The sequence below is a fragment of the Chinchilla lanigera genome, unplaced genomic scaffold (genome assembly GCF_000276665.1).
Source record: "Chinchilla lanigera isolate Chin_1 unplaced genomic scaffold, ChiLan1.0 scaffold00014, whole genome shotgun sequence".
Classification (NCBI taxonomy): Eukaryota; Metazoa; Chordata; class Mammalia; order Rodentia; family Chinchillidae; genus Chinchilla; species Chinchilla lanigera.
In genome coordinates, this window is record NW_004955415.1 from 28,410,765 (window position 1) to 28,427,724 (window position 16,960).

Here is a 16,960-nt window from a genome sequence, read left to right on the forward strand (position 1 = left end):
AACCATAGTAGGGGGTTTGTAATAGGAGCAAGAAAAAAAAGTAGGGACTATCTGACATACCATACAAATCTGTCCTTCAGCTAGGTCATTAAAACCTTGATGCGTGTAAATATATCTACCTAAGTTAGGAGAAACTGCTCTGAATTTTCCTATGGGCATCCTGCTCTTGTCTTTGGGTCAAAATAGTTGGAGAGGGTTGCTCTTCCTGGTACCTGAAACACAGAAGCTGAAACCTCCTTGAAGGAAGGCTGCAAAATAACTATCCCCAGGGAGCTGTCATCAGCCACCCACATGGAGGACAAAATGGGGTGACGTTTTCTAAAAGGCAGCAAATGATGCCCTAAATGTGCAGCCCTCATCATTCACACTGGTGGATGAGAGGCCGCTGCAGACGCTGGCGGATTCCGGGAGGGAGAGGTGTTGCAGAGGCCTCTCTCTTGTGCACTTAGCCCATGGTCATCTCTCAGGGAATATTGATCAAAAGTGCTCACCTCTCCATCCTGGGAACATAATGCAGTCTGTGAGTATTCATGGAAAAAAGCTTTTCTTGGCCAGGCTATTTTCTGAAGTCAAAAAGATCCTTTCAGGATCTATAATAGCAAGCCCTACCCTCTTCACACCCTCAGCAAAAAGCACACTGCTGAGCTCAGACCCCAGGATCCCATGCCAAGGTAGAAGCCGAGTGGGACCTATGCATACAACAACATGTCCTCCATCACACTCAGCAACCATCTGATGAAGTGGGGAAAGATTAAAAGTCACACCAAGGCACACACGAAGGACACTCTTGTTCCACAATCATTTATGCATCTGTTGCTTCTCTCTTAAAGTGATGTTTTAAACAGAATTTCCAATTACATCCATAACATAGCCTGATATCTAAGGCAGCCCATCTTGGTGTGAATATTAAAAAAAATCCAATTAGTGTTTTTCACATCTGACCTGGTAAAAAAGAAAGGATGCTTCCTAGTTTCTGACTTTTGTTCTATAAAAGACAGACTCTTCCACACGAGTATCTATATTCACCCATGCATCTATCATTCATCTATCATCTATCTTTATTTTAATTAATTAATTTGTAGCAGTGGGGACTGATCCCAGGGCCCTGTGCATGCCAGGTAAGTGCTCTACCAAGACAAGTATTTCTTAACACGACAGCTTATCCTGAGACCATTATTCCTCTCATCCATCTTAGGTTAAGGGGACATAGGTATTACAAATGCTCTTAATTTAAAATTCTAACAATAACAAAAAGAAGCTACTTCTCCCATCTTGCTCTTTGTCAAGAGTCTCATCCAGTGGCTCCCTTGGTGTGGCCGGGCTGCAAGTGGTTCTGCAGCAGGCCAGGAAGGATGCTGCCACGTGCCCGACTCCTGCATCACACCATCAGCCAGTGTCCAGTGCCGAGGCCTGGAGGGTTGGAGCCACCACAGTGGCACACAAGCCCCGCCCTGGGCTTTGGATGTAAGTCCCTCTCTGCTCCTCTGCTCAAGGGTGGCTCTCGTGACATTCAAGGCACCGATATGGCTGCTTCTTCCACTGCAGCGCCTGACACAACACTTTGTTCAGGGGACAACACACACTTTTGATCAAACTACAGCAGGGTTTAAGAAACAGGTTGGCTCTGAATGCAGAGTGGAACAACCTTCCAGAGCGAGCCAGTGGCCTCCCTGGGCTCTGGGCTTCACCTCAAGCTATACTTTTCAGGAAAGATGGGGCAATTGGTCTCCTAGAAACGCCCTGCTCAGGGCTTCTTGACACACCCTCACCTTTTGGTGCAGGTGAATTCCAAGTGTTCTCTGCACTGTGGCGGGGCGAGTGAGACTCCTGGGAAAGCTGGTCCGCACACTGCATACACCTTGGTTGTGCTGTGCCTGGTCTGGACGGCAGTGGTTCTGGGTGGCCTCAGGGACACCTTCACAATGGCCAAAAGGTACAAGGAAATGACATTTTCAGCAAATAGTTTAGGCACTGGTGAGGAACAGGGGCAGCTGCTGAACATGGTGTCGCCAAGGAGCAGGGAGCTCAGCTCCTGCCTGGAGCCACACTTTTACCCACATGACCCCAGATGGCTGACATCTTTAGACCTTGGTGCTTTTAGCTATAGATCCCAGCCCTGAATAAGCCAAATATGCACAGGCAAAACGACTTTGTGCTCCATTTCTAAAACATGCCCATTTATAGAAGGAAGAGTAAATGCAATGAGTGCTCCTCAACATAAATGGCTTAAAGAATCAAAGAGACCTCAGTGCACTTTAGACACAAACATGGCACCCCAACCCTGGTGCCACTGCATACAGAAGTGAACGGGCACCATGTCCTGGCTCCTCACTGGAAGATAAATAATTCTGACCTTTTCCTGGGATACTTAGAGAAGGTACTATGGCCAGGGTGTAACTTGAGTTTTTTGCCTTAAATTCTTGCACCAGCCAAAAACCAAGCTGGATCTATGACAGTACTGCTTATAGCAATGGTCCTTTGGGGGCCACTGTGAATTCAGTTCCTTTAGGAATTCTGCTTGTCTTATACAACAGGGCCTGGGGGTTGATGTGTGATCTGAAGATGACCTGGTCCCCTACAGGAAGTGGGTGTAGTTCAGGAAGCAGCCCCGACACACACACACACACACACACACACACACACACACACACACACTCTGTAGGAAAGCTTCTTGACAGGCTTTTGTAACAACAGCCTTTGAATTCCAAGTGACCAGATCTGAGAAGCACTGTAGAATTACACCAAGGGGGCTCCCTGGATTCCTCCCCAGCTGAGCTGTTCGTGAGGGGCAGAAGACAGCCCCAAGGAGTGGTATCCCGCCCCCCAACCTGAGGCCCACTCGCTTCCCTGAGCACTAGAGTGGCCGGGCTCAGGCTCCTCACACCATCTGCAGCTGCATCCTCTGGGTAGGTAAGGAAGGTGGAGCTGGGGCCACAGAATTGGGGGAGTTCTGGGGTGGGAACTCCAGTTTCCTGTACGAGACTGATGGTCTGGGCTGCTGCCGCTTCTTGCCACACAGCTCCCATACTTCCCAATGAGCTTCTTACGGGGAGTGTAGTCTTAAAAGCATGACATCCCTGTGTGCAGGCTTTGCTGCCCGTCAAAAGTGAGAAAGAAGGCCAATCAGTTCAGACTCCACGGGACTCCTGGGAACACCTGGCCACTCTTCCGAGTCCATGGATCTGTTTTGCAAGTAATGAGTACTCAGTGATCATTTGCTAAATGGATGAGCGAAGGATTTTACAAACTCAGTTGCTCAATGTTGTGAGCATCCCAGTATTGTCCAGAGCATGGGGTGGCCCGGGATGCAGGCAGTGGCTGGGGCCAGCCTGCAGTGTGGCAGTTGGTGTCCCGAGGCAGGGCCACAAGCCTGGTGTCAGCTGTGCCAGCAGGAGGCCACACTACAGCGTGCCTGTCGGGACTCACCACAAGCCCCACAGGCCTCCTGCTCACTGGGGACACGGTCTGGACCATGAGAAGGTGGTGGGTACAGGAGCTGCCCTGGGAGGGACAGCGGGATGGGTTTCTGTGGGGAGAGGCAATGACACTGGGCACAGGTCTTCTGGTGGCCAGCTCTTAGCAGCCCAATCAGGAAGCATGGGGTCAATTTTAGCTACACATGTAAACATCCCTGCCCTGGTACCAGATACCATGTTGGACACATTTAGGGGCTTTGGCTTAAAAAAATTTGTGAACAACTCTATCCAACAAAAATACAAACCACTTTTTTAACTAGATGCCAGGATAAACTTTATTTTCCTACAAACTCTGAGACCAACAGAAACATACAGCACATAAGTGCTGTATCCCCACTTACTACATCTTCACAACTGGAACTGAAGGGGGAAGAGGTGAAACAGAGAATCAAGTGGCATCAGCAGTGAGCCGCATGCTGTCCCGGAGCATGGCTGCCTTTGCAGAATGTGTCCTGCGGCACATGTACGCACGCACACGCACACATGCACACGCACACACATATACATACACACTTATGTCTGCAGGGTGGGTTAGCTGAGGTTTGTACTATCTCAGAACCACCGTAGATGTGGAGCAGTAGGAAAATTAAATAAAACAAGAATCAAACAACACACTGTAACTTAATTTACTGTATTTATCAAATTTTCCCCTATTAACACATACTAAACATTGTAGATCTGAAAACACTTGGAAGATTCACTTCACGTGCATGTCATACATAGGTATGCTGCGCAGCTACAGTGATGGCTGTTTCACGTTGAACGTCCCCTTCGGTAGATATAAAGTACTCAGCTACATACAGGATGTCACAGTAAGTTTCCAAGGATTCAGAAACCTCCACTTGCAACAAACAGACTGGGTCATTGGTGAGTGGCGGCGGTGCTGGGGTCGGTTGGGAAGACAGGGACTTGTGTGGGTCCTCGGATCTGCATGACCTCTTGTGTGTAAGGCTAAGGGTCCCGTGGATCAACCCACATCACAAGGCAAGGGTGCTCACCCATGGTGCTTAGGAGCTGCAGAGTTTGCTGCTGAAGACACATTTGACAGCCACTCACCAGGGCTACATTTCTTCATGTTCAAGGCTTGACTATTTTTAAAAAAGTCATCTTTTGTGGAATTACTATTTTTTTTATACGAAAACTGATCAGTGAGACTCTAAAGTCAGCTTTGCTCTGGTGGAAATTGGAAACCAGCATACAGAGTGGGGGAAGCAGCCTGGCCCTGCATGAGGCCACGTACATGACCCCATGTGGGACCACTGTGTGTGCAGATGCTGGCCACTCCCCAGGAGGTGCTGTGTCAGTGCGGTGGCTGGGATGGTCCGAGTGACCCTGGCAAGTTTTCTAAAAGGCATTTATTACAAAAACACAATATTTGCTTTTCTAACAGGAAAAAAAAAAAAAAACAACTGGATCAGTTCCATTTTCCACCCCAAATAATAAGAATGACTAAGTCACGTGTTTTAAGCAACGTGGTTGCCAGACTCCCTGCTTCCCATTCTGTCTCCAAAGCTGCTCCTGCAACACCGAACTCAACTCCAGGCACAGGGCTGCTGGCTGTCATCTGGGGCCATGGGGTTATTAAAACCACTGGGGATTACATGGAGGTTGAGTTCTTCGCTATCTGCAATTGAATTTCCCACCCCCAGGTCAGGAGCACTGGCTGCAGAGACAATGGAGTCGAGTCCAGGCATCAATGCTGGCACCCAGGGCTGGGTGGGGCTCAGGGCTGAGCACTGGTCTAGCATAAGTGAGGCCCTGGGTTCCACCCTGGCACCACAGAAAGGGAAATCCTTCAGCCCTGCCCCGCCTCTCCTCCCTCTGCCTGCTGTGCATGCCTGCTGTACCTGCAGTGCAGCTGTGTTTTCCTGGAGCCACTTCCTGCCCCCGGGCCCAGGGACAGGTGATGAGCTCTGCAGAGGAACAAGGTCTGGGCAGTGTGTAAACATGAAACTAAGCAGACCAGTGACAGTCACAGGTCTCAGCGACACCAGCCAAACTGGTCGCCGGAGAGCTCAAATCAGTGAGAAGGGACTGGTGAGAGCAAGGATAGGGACATGGTGGGAAAGGGCAGCAAACCCGGTCACCTGCCCACAGCCTCAGAACACAGTCCTCAGTGATGATGGCCAATTGCCACCTGGAATGCCCTGTCCACCTCCAGGCCTGGGACAGCCCTCCTGACAAGGACGCCACTTGGCCTTCTCATGTCTCAGATCATGCCTGGTTCCCCGGTTGTCCCTGTCCTGCACGAGGAACCATTAGCCAAAGAAATGCCACAGCTGCTAGGAACCTGGCCCCACAGGGACATGGCTGTGCAGTCCATCAGTCACCAGGCAGGCTGAGGGTGACGTGCAAGTGTGTATAGGGCAGCGTGGGGGACAGGGACAGGACACAGCGTCTGTGTCCTAGGGATGCTCGCCTTGGTGTTGGAGGAACTGAGCCGCACTGTGGCCAGCAACTGTCCTTGTCCTGCAGGAGCTCTTGTGAGGACAGACCCTGGATTTCTAGAGTGCTCTGGGTGCTTTGGGATAGGAGCATGACTGTCACACAATCCTGCTGTGCTAGGGGCTGCAGGTGCTAGGTGGAAGTGGTAATCTCCCTGGGAAGGACTCCGGGGAAAGCCATTGTCACCATGATGAAATTTCTGAGCAAACTATGATCCTAATAGAGGAAGATCAGGTGAAATCCTTACATAGGAAGTTCCTCCCACAGTGACGGAGTTTTGCCGGCCCCTCCAGGATGGGCAGTAGCGTTTACGAATGGGAGAGCCAACTGCCCTCTGCTCTCTCCTTGGGAGCAGTTTCTATTTCCGTGGCAGCCACTTGTCTTTAGTTGTTGCTGCTTTTCTTCTTTGGAAGCCAGGCGTTTGTGAGGTTTCAGGACATGAGGACACAGCCCCGTCCGAAGTTCCATGTGACTTTTCTGAGAGTCTGCACATCCAGTCATGTCTCCCAGGGGCTCCAGGTCTGGGGGCCGGGGAAGACAGGGAATCAGCCTGTCTCGTCCACACCAGCCCTCTCCTGGGGTGGCACTCAGGCTGGGGGCCACAGCACCTGCAAAGGACAGAGATTGGTTGGTGGTAGAGTTGCCTGAGGCTGTGTGCTAGACAGGGCGGGACCATGGCACCCAGCAGAAAGGGAAGCTGTCTGGCCAGGTCTCCAGCCGGTGCGGTGCTGACTAAATCAGCCCACGAATTCTTTCCTCCTAGCCTTTGCCATGGCTTTCCCTGCAGCCTAAAAGAAGCTGTGCATCTTTCCCGGCAATTGGGAAGTATGGGATGGGGAGAGAAGGCGTCGGAAGACACTGTGGAGAAGGGGCAGGAAGCAGTGCTGGGCTGAGATGGAAAAGATCCAGTGAGACTTTTCGGAAGTGCGCGTCCCGGCTGTTGTTTCAGGGATCGCAGCGTGTTTACAGATGTTATTTTACACCATGAGATGCTATTCCTATTCCCCAAGGGGCTTGTGACTAGAGGTCAGGACTAAATTGCTCGTCTGAATGAGTCCTGATGAGCACACAGCCAGTGAGCACCGAGGGAAGCAGAATAAAATTAAAACCCTGCTCTGCACCCTGGAGGCTGGTCCCAGGGCGCCGGGGCCCAACGGGGTTCAGGAATGCTGCTGCAATAGCCGGCCTTGGTTGCCAGCCCTGTCCCCCAGGACCCCACAATGAACGCATGGTTTCATCACCTCCCTGCTGAGTGATCCCTCTGCTGGGGAATGGCCTGGGACACAGGGCTCCCTGCTTGGCCTCTGAACTCCTTTCAGGAGGATGCTGTATCTGCAGCCAGCATCGCTCCTTGCCCCCCGCCCAGCCCTCGCCTCCTTGTTTTTAGGGCACAGCCCGAGTCAGTACTCCAACTGTGCCGGGGCCCCTGGAGGCGGCAGCCTGGGTGGCCTCAGGTTCTCCACTCTGGCTCCACTGTGCCTCTTCGAGGCTGGGGGAGGCCAAGCGGACAGGATGGGGGTGAGTTCAGAGGGAGAGACCTACCCACAGGCATGAGGCCCTGGGCTCCATGCCCAAAACCGCGAAAACAAACAAAAAACAGGTTGCTCTGGACAAAGGGCCACAGCTAGGCTGACACTGAAGGAGGAGAGGGGATTTTAAATGCGTCTCTACCACTGCGGCTGGAGATGTGTGTGAGCGAGTGGCCCAGGGCTGCAGGCCACAGGGGAAACCTCAGAAAATACCCAGCCTGTGGTTCCTCCTGCTGGCATCAGAGCAGGTGGTTTAAAGATACCAAGTGAAGGCAGAACCTTTGCCCTGTGCCCTGTGACCACCTGGGGGGACACGGCAAGGCCAGTGGTGTCCCTGAGCTTGGTGGACATGGTGCTGCAGAGAAGGCCTAGGCATCTGAAGGTGGGGCACTGGCTGGAGCAAAGGGGAAAGCCACCCCAGAGCCAGGCAGCAGCCAGTGCCACTGTGCGCAGGGGCCCTCCAGCCTGACCTCTCCACTAGCACACCCCAGGCCTGCACAGCTCCCACGTGCCCCCTGCACCTGTGATGCGGGTGTGGGGGCTGCAGGGAGAAGGGCTAGGTAGCACCGCTCCACTCCCTCAGGGTTGCAGCAGGCATAAGGGGACACCTGACCCACCTAAGCGCTCCTGTGCCTCTGGGCTGACCTCAGCGAGCCCAGTGTGGGACAGTGAGGAGCTGGGCAGTTACAGTGAGGAGACGCATAGGGCTGGGACTGGGATCAGCTGAGTGAGGCTCTACTGCCCCTCTGGCTGTGGGTATGGCAGTGCCCGGCACGCCGGACCAGCCTTGGGCCTGGACTCTAGCGTCCCACTGGGGCAGCCTGGCTAACACGATGCTCATCTAGCCTTCTCCTCCAAGTGGCAGCACCATCACTATTTCCAGCGCGTCTCCTCCTGCCCAGGAAGTCTGTACGCCTGGGTTTTCCACCAGCTGTCAATGGGCTCCTGTCTACTGCAGACTGCAGGCAGGGCTGGACCCCAGGTCCAGCACCGGAAGCCGAGGCCCAAGGTCACACCTGCTTGGCCACCTGCCCCATGGGTCCTAGACTCATTCTCCGCCCTCTGCCCCCTGGCCTTTGTCTGCTTCTCCTCCCCAGCTGGTCCCCTCGCCCCACAGCTGGCCCTCCGGGGTGGAGGCCACACGGGCCCCACCCTATCAGCCCATCCCCAGTCCTGCTCCTCTGGGCGAGCGCAACACAAAAGAGGGTGGCTGTGTGCCCACAGGCTCCCTGCAGCCCCCCACACAAAGGGTGGCAACAAAGACATTTCCTGGGGTGGCAGGTGCTGGTGTCAGGTTCCCAGAGTGCACAAGCAGAAGAAAGCAGGTGAAGTGGGCACAGGGCAGAGCGGGCAGGGCCTGGCAAGCAGCAGCACTGGCAGCAGAGGAGCCTGCAGGGTGGTCACCCCCTCCCCAAGTGCTGGCTGGGCCGATCCGAGGAAGCGGCAGGCTTACCTTGCTCAGGTACCATAACAAGACCTCTGTGTATTTTAATCTGTAGGGAAAGAGCATAAATCAAGTGAACATGAGCTTGCCCAGCCGCCGATTAATACAGTGACAGGAACACACAACTGAGGCAGACCTTCCAGGAGCCCACAGACACTGGCCAGGGTTGATACCCACATCTTTTCCCAGTGCCTGAGCCTTCCTGACAGATTCGGTCTGAATCACAGTCACAGATAAAGAGGTCCTCAGCCCAGTATTCAGAACTCAAAGGATGGCCTGGAAAGTCACTGAATGCCCCAGGCATGTCACCAAGGTTCAGTGTGCAGGTTTCTGAGTTGCGCAGCGTGTCACTCCATCCTAGTGTCCCTTGCCATGGGACAGTTCCCAGGGAGGGGATGCAGCATGCAGGAAGGTGACCATGGTGGTGAAGTCAGATTGTGAGCTCACTCTCTCAATGCCAGTGGAGCAGGGTCTCAGCATCTCCACACCGTGTGACACGTGTCCCCTCCTTACCCCTCCTCCCTACACTATGTCCTTGTGGGACTCTATAGCAGAGGCACCCTCCTTCTGGTGGTGGCATCTCACCTCAACACCCTAACCCTTCGGAATGTAGTGTCACCAGATCTCCACAAAGTCTGGATGGAGGACACCAATCAGTGACATGGATTGCTGTCTGCTGGCCAGTTGAAAAGTTGGGTTTTCTGCAGCCCCTCTGCTGAGGCTGGCACAGCTCCAGCCTGGGTTCCAGCTGTGGTCCAGGATGCCAGCGGGAGAGGCCCAGTCTCTCAGCAAGGTCTCCTGAAGGAAGGAGCACCTCTGTGAGGACACTTTCTAATCTACTAATGTGAACTCACCACCATCACCCTGAAGCAAGACTACCTGGAATTCCAGTAACAAGGGGTCCTGGGGGACGCAGGGGTATTTTGTGTCCCACTGACCGGCGTCAACCATGCAGGATGCTGCTCTGCATGGCACGAGCAGCTCTGGACTGGAGCTGGCAGCAGGCATCAGACTGGGATCCCCGATGATGGGTCCCTGAGGTCCTCCTCCAGGGGAGGGGCCTCCGCTTTTTAAAGCACCATGCTGCCCACACCCTCCCAAGTGCACCAGGCCTGCTGGGACCAGGGGCTCCTTGACCTCGCTCCCTGCAGCCTCGGCATGGTTCTGCAATGCACCCAGACCCTGATTGGTGGACACTGAGAAAGCAGATGGCGCACTAACAATGGAGGACTTGTTTGTAATTGCTGATGAGGACGGGCCCACTCCTCTCCCGAGCGTCCCCAGACGCAGCCTGGTGTGGTGTGCTGGGCCACAAAGAAGGGCTCAGCAACTGCCAGGCCATGGCTGAGGACAGAGATGTGAGGCAGAGGCAGCTGGGGCTCCAATGTCGCCTGGCCTTGACATGCAGGCAGCGCTCCCGGAGGGTGGGGTCGCAGTCACTGGGACAGGAGGAGGCTGTCAGCTCTACACATCCCTAAGGGTCAATGCAAGGCTGCAACTACCCTGTGGACCGCTGGAGATGCAGATGGCAAGAGGCCGGAGGCACATGAGCTCTGAGGACAGGGGAGGGTCCCGAAGCACCGTTCTTCCATCTTTTCATCAGCCGGACACCAGATAGGTGCCAGGTATGGGTGTAGGCTCCGGGCTGCTGCTGTGAACGAAGCAGGCAGTAGCTCTGCTTTGGGCTCTGGCAGACGGTGAGGAGTCAGACATACAGTTCAGGCAAAAATGCCTTTTTGCTTAAACACAGACTGACGAACTGTAAATACACAGCACTTCACAGTGCTCTGGGGGAGGGGGAGACTTTTGATAGGCTCCAGGGTGGGTGCTAATGGGACAAACAAAGTAGACAGACACTGGGTTCCAGGACTATGTGCATCCTGAAGGTGAGGTCACTCTTGACCCCAGTGTCAGGTGCTGGGAGCGGCAGGGAGACTAAGGGTTTCCCTCTGACACCCAACCCATGGGGCCAGGCAGTGGCTCAGACACACAGTGTTCGTCTGGAGGACCCAGAAGTCAATTTACAGAAAGCTGTTTCTTCAAGCCTAATGTGATGCCTTTGATGCTCCGGATATGGAACCCAGGGAACAAAAGGCCCGGTGGAGATGGGCTGTGTTCTCACAGGTCTGCCTAGCAGATGCTCTGAGACCCGTGGATTTTTCTGGTGCTTTTTCTCCAGCTGTGCTCACTGGGACGGCAGAGGAGCAAGGTGGGAAGCAAGCTTCCTCTCTCGGAGGAAAGCCTGCCCAGGAAGGCCACCTAGGATGACACTGGGTAGGTCAGACAGTGTGGTTCAGGGTAAGCAGGAAGAACATTGACTTGGAGGACTGGTTCAGGCACAGAGAGACACATCGATCAGGGCTGCAGCTTCTGCAAGCGCTCCATACTGTAGCACCAGGAAGGCGGGTAGAGGGGGATCAGAGCTGCCTGAGATATTCAGACCCTTGGAATGGCTCGTGGAAGGAACAGGTGCAGGCAGTGGTGGGTGACCCTGTACATGCAGCCACACTGGCAACCACAGGCCAGCGGGGACGCCAGACTCATTAACATCTCCAAAGGGCCTGAGGATGGCTTCCAGCGCTTCCAGGCCAGCAGTGGTGGCTCATGCTGGCCTGGCCCTGGCTCTGGGCTTGGCTTCCTCTGTTTGGTTGCCGATCTTGTCCACTAACTCTGGTTCTGCAGCTGAAAGTTAGGGCAGCGGGACCACCAGGAAGGGAAGGAGTGGGAGGAAGGTGACAGCCTGTGTGTGCGCGGGCGCAGGGCTGACAGTAGCACGGCATTCATGGGAAAATGTTTCTGCACTTTTCTCTTTCCTTTCCCCACCTGTAACATACTTTTTAAGATGTGTGACTAAATTTGAGCCAGGGGTGGTGGCACACACCTGTAATCCCAGCATTTGGAAGGCTGAAGCAGGAGGATTGCTACAAATTTGAGACCAGCCTGGGCTACATTGTGAGTTTAAGGCCAGCCTGAACTACACAGTGAGACTTTGTCTCGTGTAACCAAAGCACTGCGACTAAATTATACATTTAAAATTAATATATTAGCACAAACATTCTTGGTAGGCCACCATGGAGAGGTCTATAGACCCTCTTGGTTTACACAAAACGTGAGTGCCAAGCTTTCAGTTCTGTGGCCATGGTAGGTGCCCATGTCACCAGACCAAAGCCACCCCAACAAGGGGCAGGGCTGTGCATGGTGTGCCTGGCAACGATGTGCCCAACAGCCCCAAGGTGGAGAAAGCCCCAGTGTCCCTCCTGGATGGATGGACAACATATGACACCTGCTGCAACATGGTGAGCCTTGGGAACATGCTACGGGACAGCACAGTCACGAAGGTCACAGGCTGCATGATTCCACTTGTACAAAAGGCCCAGAATAGGTGGGTCAAAGAGACAAAAGCAGATAAGTGGTGGCCTAAGATTAGGGGTGGCTGGAGGAATGGGTGTTTCTTCTCTTAAAGGGATGGAAGTATCCAGAAGGAGGCTGGTGAAGGTGGCAGTTTTGATGTGCTCTGCTCATGGGTGAGCTGCTTGGGATGCCTATTTTACCTCCAGACGGCTGGGAACAGAGCGCCCCCCCCCCCCCCGCTTTGCTACTCCAGAGCTCGGACTGAGCCACCTCCCAGCCCAAGTGCGGGTTTTACAATGGCAATGTGGGACAGAAGGTGGACTGAGTGGCACAGCTGCCCCTCTTCCCAAAGAAACCCTACGAGTGACCCCAGACTTGAAGAAGAGTCCAGAGGCACCCAGACAGCAAGGGACGAGGGCAGTGTTGTGGCCTGGGGGTTGCAACTTTGCCTGTGGGCCTGGGCCACTCCAGGAACTTCCTCCACCTTGAAGCACACAGGGACCCTGAAGGTTGGTGACCTCTGCCCTGTCCAGGCTCTCCCTGAAGTGCTTCCCACCCAAGACACACTGGGACTGCGTGTGGCCCTTGGGGCTGCTGCTGCTGAGCAGCTGGGAGGACAAAAGACTAGGAGGAGAGGTCACAGGAGCCTTAGAACTTCCCAGGGTTTTCCTGATGACAAAGATCCTCCGGTTGGGGCTGGGGCAGCTCAGAGGCAGAGCACACACGAGCCCGGGAACCAAGACAAACCAACCACACGGAGCTATCATCTTTAGACATCAAGGAGGAGCTGGGCTTATCCTGAGCTATCTTTACACATTCATGCTTCCTCATTAACTTCCAGTCATCCCCAGGCATATGCCCTTCTAGCCATGCCCTTGCCACGTGCCAACCGTCCTGGCTGCCCATTCCATCACGTTCCCCTTGCTGACTCTGGGGAGGACATTTCGCTCCTGCCACATAAAGGGTGCCTCCCCCCTGCCAGCCGCTCACTCCCTGGCCCTGTGCCCCTCAACAGCACCAGCAGAGTGGGCCTGCAGGACAGGGGTATGAGGCTGCTGGGAGCAGGAAGACATAAGCAAATGTGACTGCCTCCTATGACAGAGAAGCCACCTCCTCCGTTCCTCAACTGCCACAGAGGTCACCAAGCTTCCCAGGGGTAGAGACAGTGCAGACAGCAGTCACCATCCTTAGCCATCTGGAGACCATGTTATTCACCCTTTAGGCGTGGAGCAGGCCAAGCCTCTCCCATGTGCCCCCAGCCAGCACATGTGTCACAACCTCTGGGTCCTGTGTGAGCCCGTGGAGTCTGAGGAGAGGTGGGACCTGCAACGGCAGGTTCCCTGCACAGAAGTGTCATCATGTGCTGTCACCTGGGCAGCCCTGGCTGGGCTGCGCTTGGTGGAACTGTAGTGAGGACGTCACTGTGGCCCCAGCTCCCCATGGACAGCGTTCAGGGAGGTCACCTCGCCGTTGGTGCCTGCAGTGGCACAGGTGAGAGACCTCTTCTGCCCCTCCCTTGCTGCCGCAGTCCGTTCTCTCACAGACGCTGGAGGGATCTTTCTGAGTGGGTTGAAGCGTGTCACCCTACAGCTCCCACAACCGCCCAGATCATAGGGAACCAGCCAGAACCCCCGCCTGGCTTGCCCTGTTCCAACCATTCAGGGCTCCTCACTGCTCCCTGAACGTGCCAACAAGGCTCCGCCCCGACCTCGGCACTTGCGCTGCATCCTTGGCTCCCTCCCTCACCGCCTTCCAGTCCTTCTCAGACACTGGCTTCTCCACAAGGACTTCCCTCCCCCTAGTTTAAAATGCACGCCTACGCTTGGTGTGTTTGTTCAGGACTTGCCCGGCCTCCCTTCCTTCCCTGCTCGCTGGGATGCTACCTGGCTGGCTCAGCACACACTGTAGCTGCGTTGTCTCTCCTATGGCACGGTACTGCCCAGCACTTGGGGACAACCACGCAGGGCACCGCAGGTCAGTGGCTCTGGTCCCTCTGAGGTGGAGGCTCTGGGGAGCAAGAACCTAAGAGACCACCCCATTCTGCTCAGGAGGTTGGATGCTGCGGGCAGTGTGGCCACGTGAGGACGGGGTGACTCCAGTGCAGGGTGCAGGTAGGCAGAACACATCCCTTGCATTGGGACACATTGCCTCAGATTCTGCTCTGGGCCTGTCCCTTCTCTTGTGTCTGTCTGTTTGTCTGTCTCTCTCTCTCTCCCTGCCAGGCAAGCACTGACCACTGGGCAGGATCCTCAGCCCTTGACTCACATTCTCCGAGGGGCTAAAATAGGGTTTTCCTCACCTCTCCCTCTCTGTTCCAGCGCAGGGATACTGCAGGTTACTGCAAGATTTCTCATGTGCAGAGAAATGAATTCCCACCATGGGCACAGGGTAGAATCTCTCTCCCTTCCTCCTCTCTTCCTTTTTTCTTTCCTTCTTGCAGCAAAACTGAGTGGCAGTCTCCCATTCTTAAGAATTTTTTCCCTCTCCCACCTTTTGTGGGAATTTAAAGACCAACAGGGAAAATGAACCACCCAGCTTTTCTCTTTATTGTGCTACTCACAGGTCTGCTTCCTGGTTCTCCCCCCACTGTTCTCCAGGACAGCATCCGGTGACATAGCTTCCTTCTCTCCACCCGCAGGCTTAGACGCCAGGGAAGAGCTTCTGTGTGGCCTCTGCTCTGGTTTGCTGCTTGCTAAACAGAAATGTGAGCAAAACCATCGCATCTTCCAGGAACCCTGCAGCTGAGGATGCACGTGGACCACCTGCGGGGCCAGGCGACACTAGTCCACTATGTGGCTCACAAGGATTGTGACCCAGACACCAGGAGCCCCAGGTTCTCAACTCTCAAGGTTATTTCAAACAAGCTTTAATTAAGACTCATTTCCAGAAACCACCTCCGAGAAAAATTCCTGGTACCTGCGGCCATCTCTTGGCAACTGCTCTGGCATCCCCAGGGCTGTAATTAGCAGCCGGGTGGGAGAAAGATGCCACCTGCCCTACAGCCCTGCACGGCTGGGACTGGGACTATGGACGCAGCCATGAGAGGCTGCAGTACCTTCCGGCACGCCCGGGGCAGGTGCACTGGATGCGGCCCCTCCTCGCTCTGGGACTGTGTGCATCCCAACCTCGGCCCAGCCCCACCCTGCCGCACACTCTCTATTCTTTCTTTCTTTCTCTTTCTTTCTTTCTTTCTTCCTTTCTTTCTTTCTTTCTTTCTTTCTTTCTTTCTTTCCTCCTTTTTTTCTTTCTTTCTTTCCTTCTTTTGCTTTCTTTTCTTTCCTTCCTTCCTTCCTTCCTTCCTTCCTTCCTTCCTTCCTTCCTTTTTTCCTTCCTTCTCTCTTTCTCTTTACTGGGGATTGAATCTAGGGCTATTGCACTACACACCCAGCCCCACTTTCATTTTTTATTTTGAGACAGGGTCTTGCTAAGTAGTCAAGTTTCCCAGGCTAGGCTTGCTCTCCCAATCTTCCTGTCTCAGCCTCTTTGAGTGCTGGGATCAGACAAGCCCCATCTCACCTGACTTCCTATCTTCCTCTTTCTGTCCATGGGCCCTGAGACATCTTGGTTCATAGCCACTGAATGGCAAGTTCAAATCCACTGCAGGAACCCCCACCCAGTTAACCCTGTACAGCTGCAGCTACCTAATCCGGGCTGATTAACAAGTAGCCCAATAGCTCATGAGTATCTGCTCTTCTCCAGTAAGACTCCCTTCTGCACAGGCCTGCATGAGATCCCCAGGGCCTTCTGTATTGCCTCAAGCCCCTGGCCCCCTCCCGCTCCATGGCAGCAGCCGGCCTGAGGAGGACCAACTTGGAGACAAGTAGCTGCACTGTGTACCCACTGACCGTGTAGAAAAAGTGTTCATCTCAGTTCTGTTTGCCTCCCAGGCCTGACCCAGAGGATGACAAGAGTTTAAAAAGGACGAATAAGCATGAGGCAGACCTTGGTGGGAAGCAAGGCCATCGAGGACCTCTCTTCCCCCGGTGCCATCTGCAGAAACATCTCAAATCAAGTTTCATTTCTTCACAATCAGGCTGCCCATTCTGGGTCTGGCTACGTTGCTCATCACTGTCCCACTTTCTCCAAGAGATGGGAGGGGAAGGGACAGAGGCCATGCAATTACAGGTGTTTGCTCTGCGTCTTGCATCAGGCCCTGCGCAGCTGTGTCTGGAGACACACCTGTACCGCTTACAGAACAGCTGCTCCCTTCGTGCACTCTAGCTGTGAGAGTTGTACGGAAGAATCGACATGCCTTGTCCTCTGAAGAATCTGCAGTCCACATGGGGAAAGGACATACAGTGGGGTAAAGACTCAGATCCACCAAGGAAAGCAAGATAGAAGCACAGTGCACTCGACTTAGGATGGAGTTGCACAGCCTGCCATACACTGCAGAATGATTACACTGGAAATGCAGGAATTCCAGGGTACAGTGGGGCTAAGCAGTGGGGTTAGGGTGGGTAAAAACTTTCTATCAATGCTCTGTCATCTTTTCAAGAACAAAGCAAATGCAGCCAGAACTGAGCTTGATAGGTGGAGGGAAGACTCAGGCTGGGGCCAGCAGGGCTCCCTGGGTAGAGGACATCATGTGGGGTGGTGAGCTGTCCACAGGGTTCTTGGGGACACTGTCCAGAGACAGCCATGTGGGCTGAGGTCATGAGTGGCTGGCTGTGAGTTCTGGAATGGATGGTGATGGAAGAGAACCTGTATTTAAGGAA

General features: G+C 54.1%; 1 protein-coding gene across 2 annotated transcripts in view; it reads right to left on the bottom strand.

The window, feature by feature from the left end:
• Positions 1–4,091: 4,091 nt before the first annotated feature.
• Positions 4,092–16,960, bottom strand: part of Ralgapa2 (Ral GTPase activating protein, alpha subunit 2 (catalytic)) — a 248,630-nt gene continuing 235,761 nt past the window's right edge. For both annotated transcript variants that reach the window (XM_013512249.1, XM_005380947.2), the window contains exons 39-40: positions 8,904–8,943; positions 4,092–6,529 (exon numbers count right to left, since the gene is read on the bottom strand). In XM_013512249.1, coding sequence (XP_013367703.1) covers positions 8,939–8,943 — 5 coding nt within the window. In that variant the 3' untranslated portion in view covers positions 4,092–6,529; positions 8,904–8,938. The remainder of the gene's footprint in view (positions 6,530–8,903; positions 8,944–16,960) is intronic.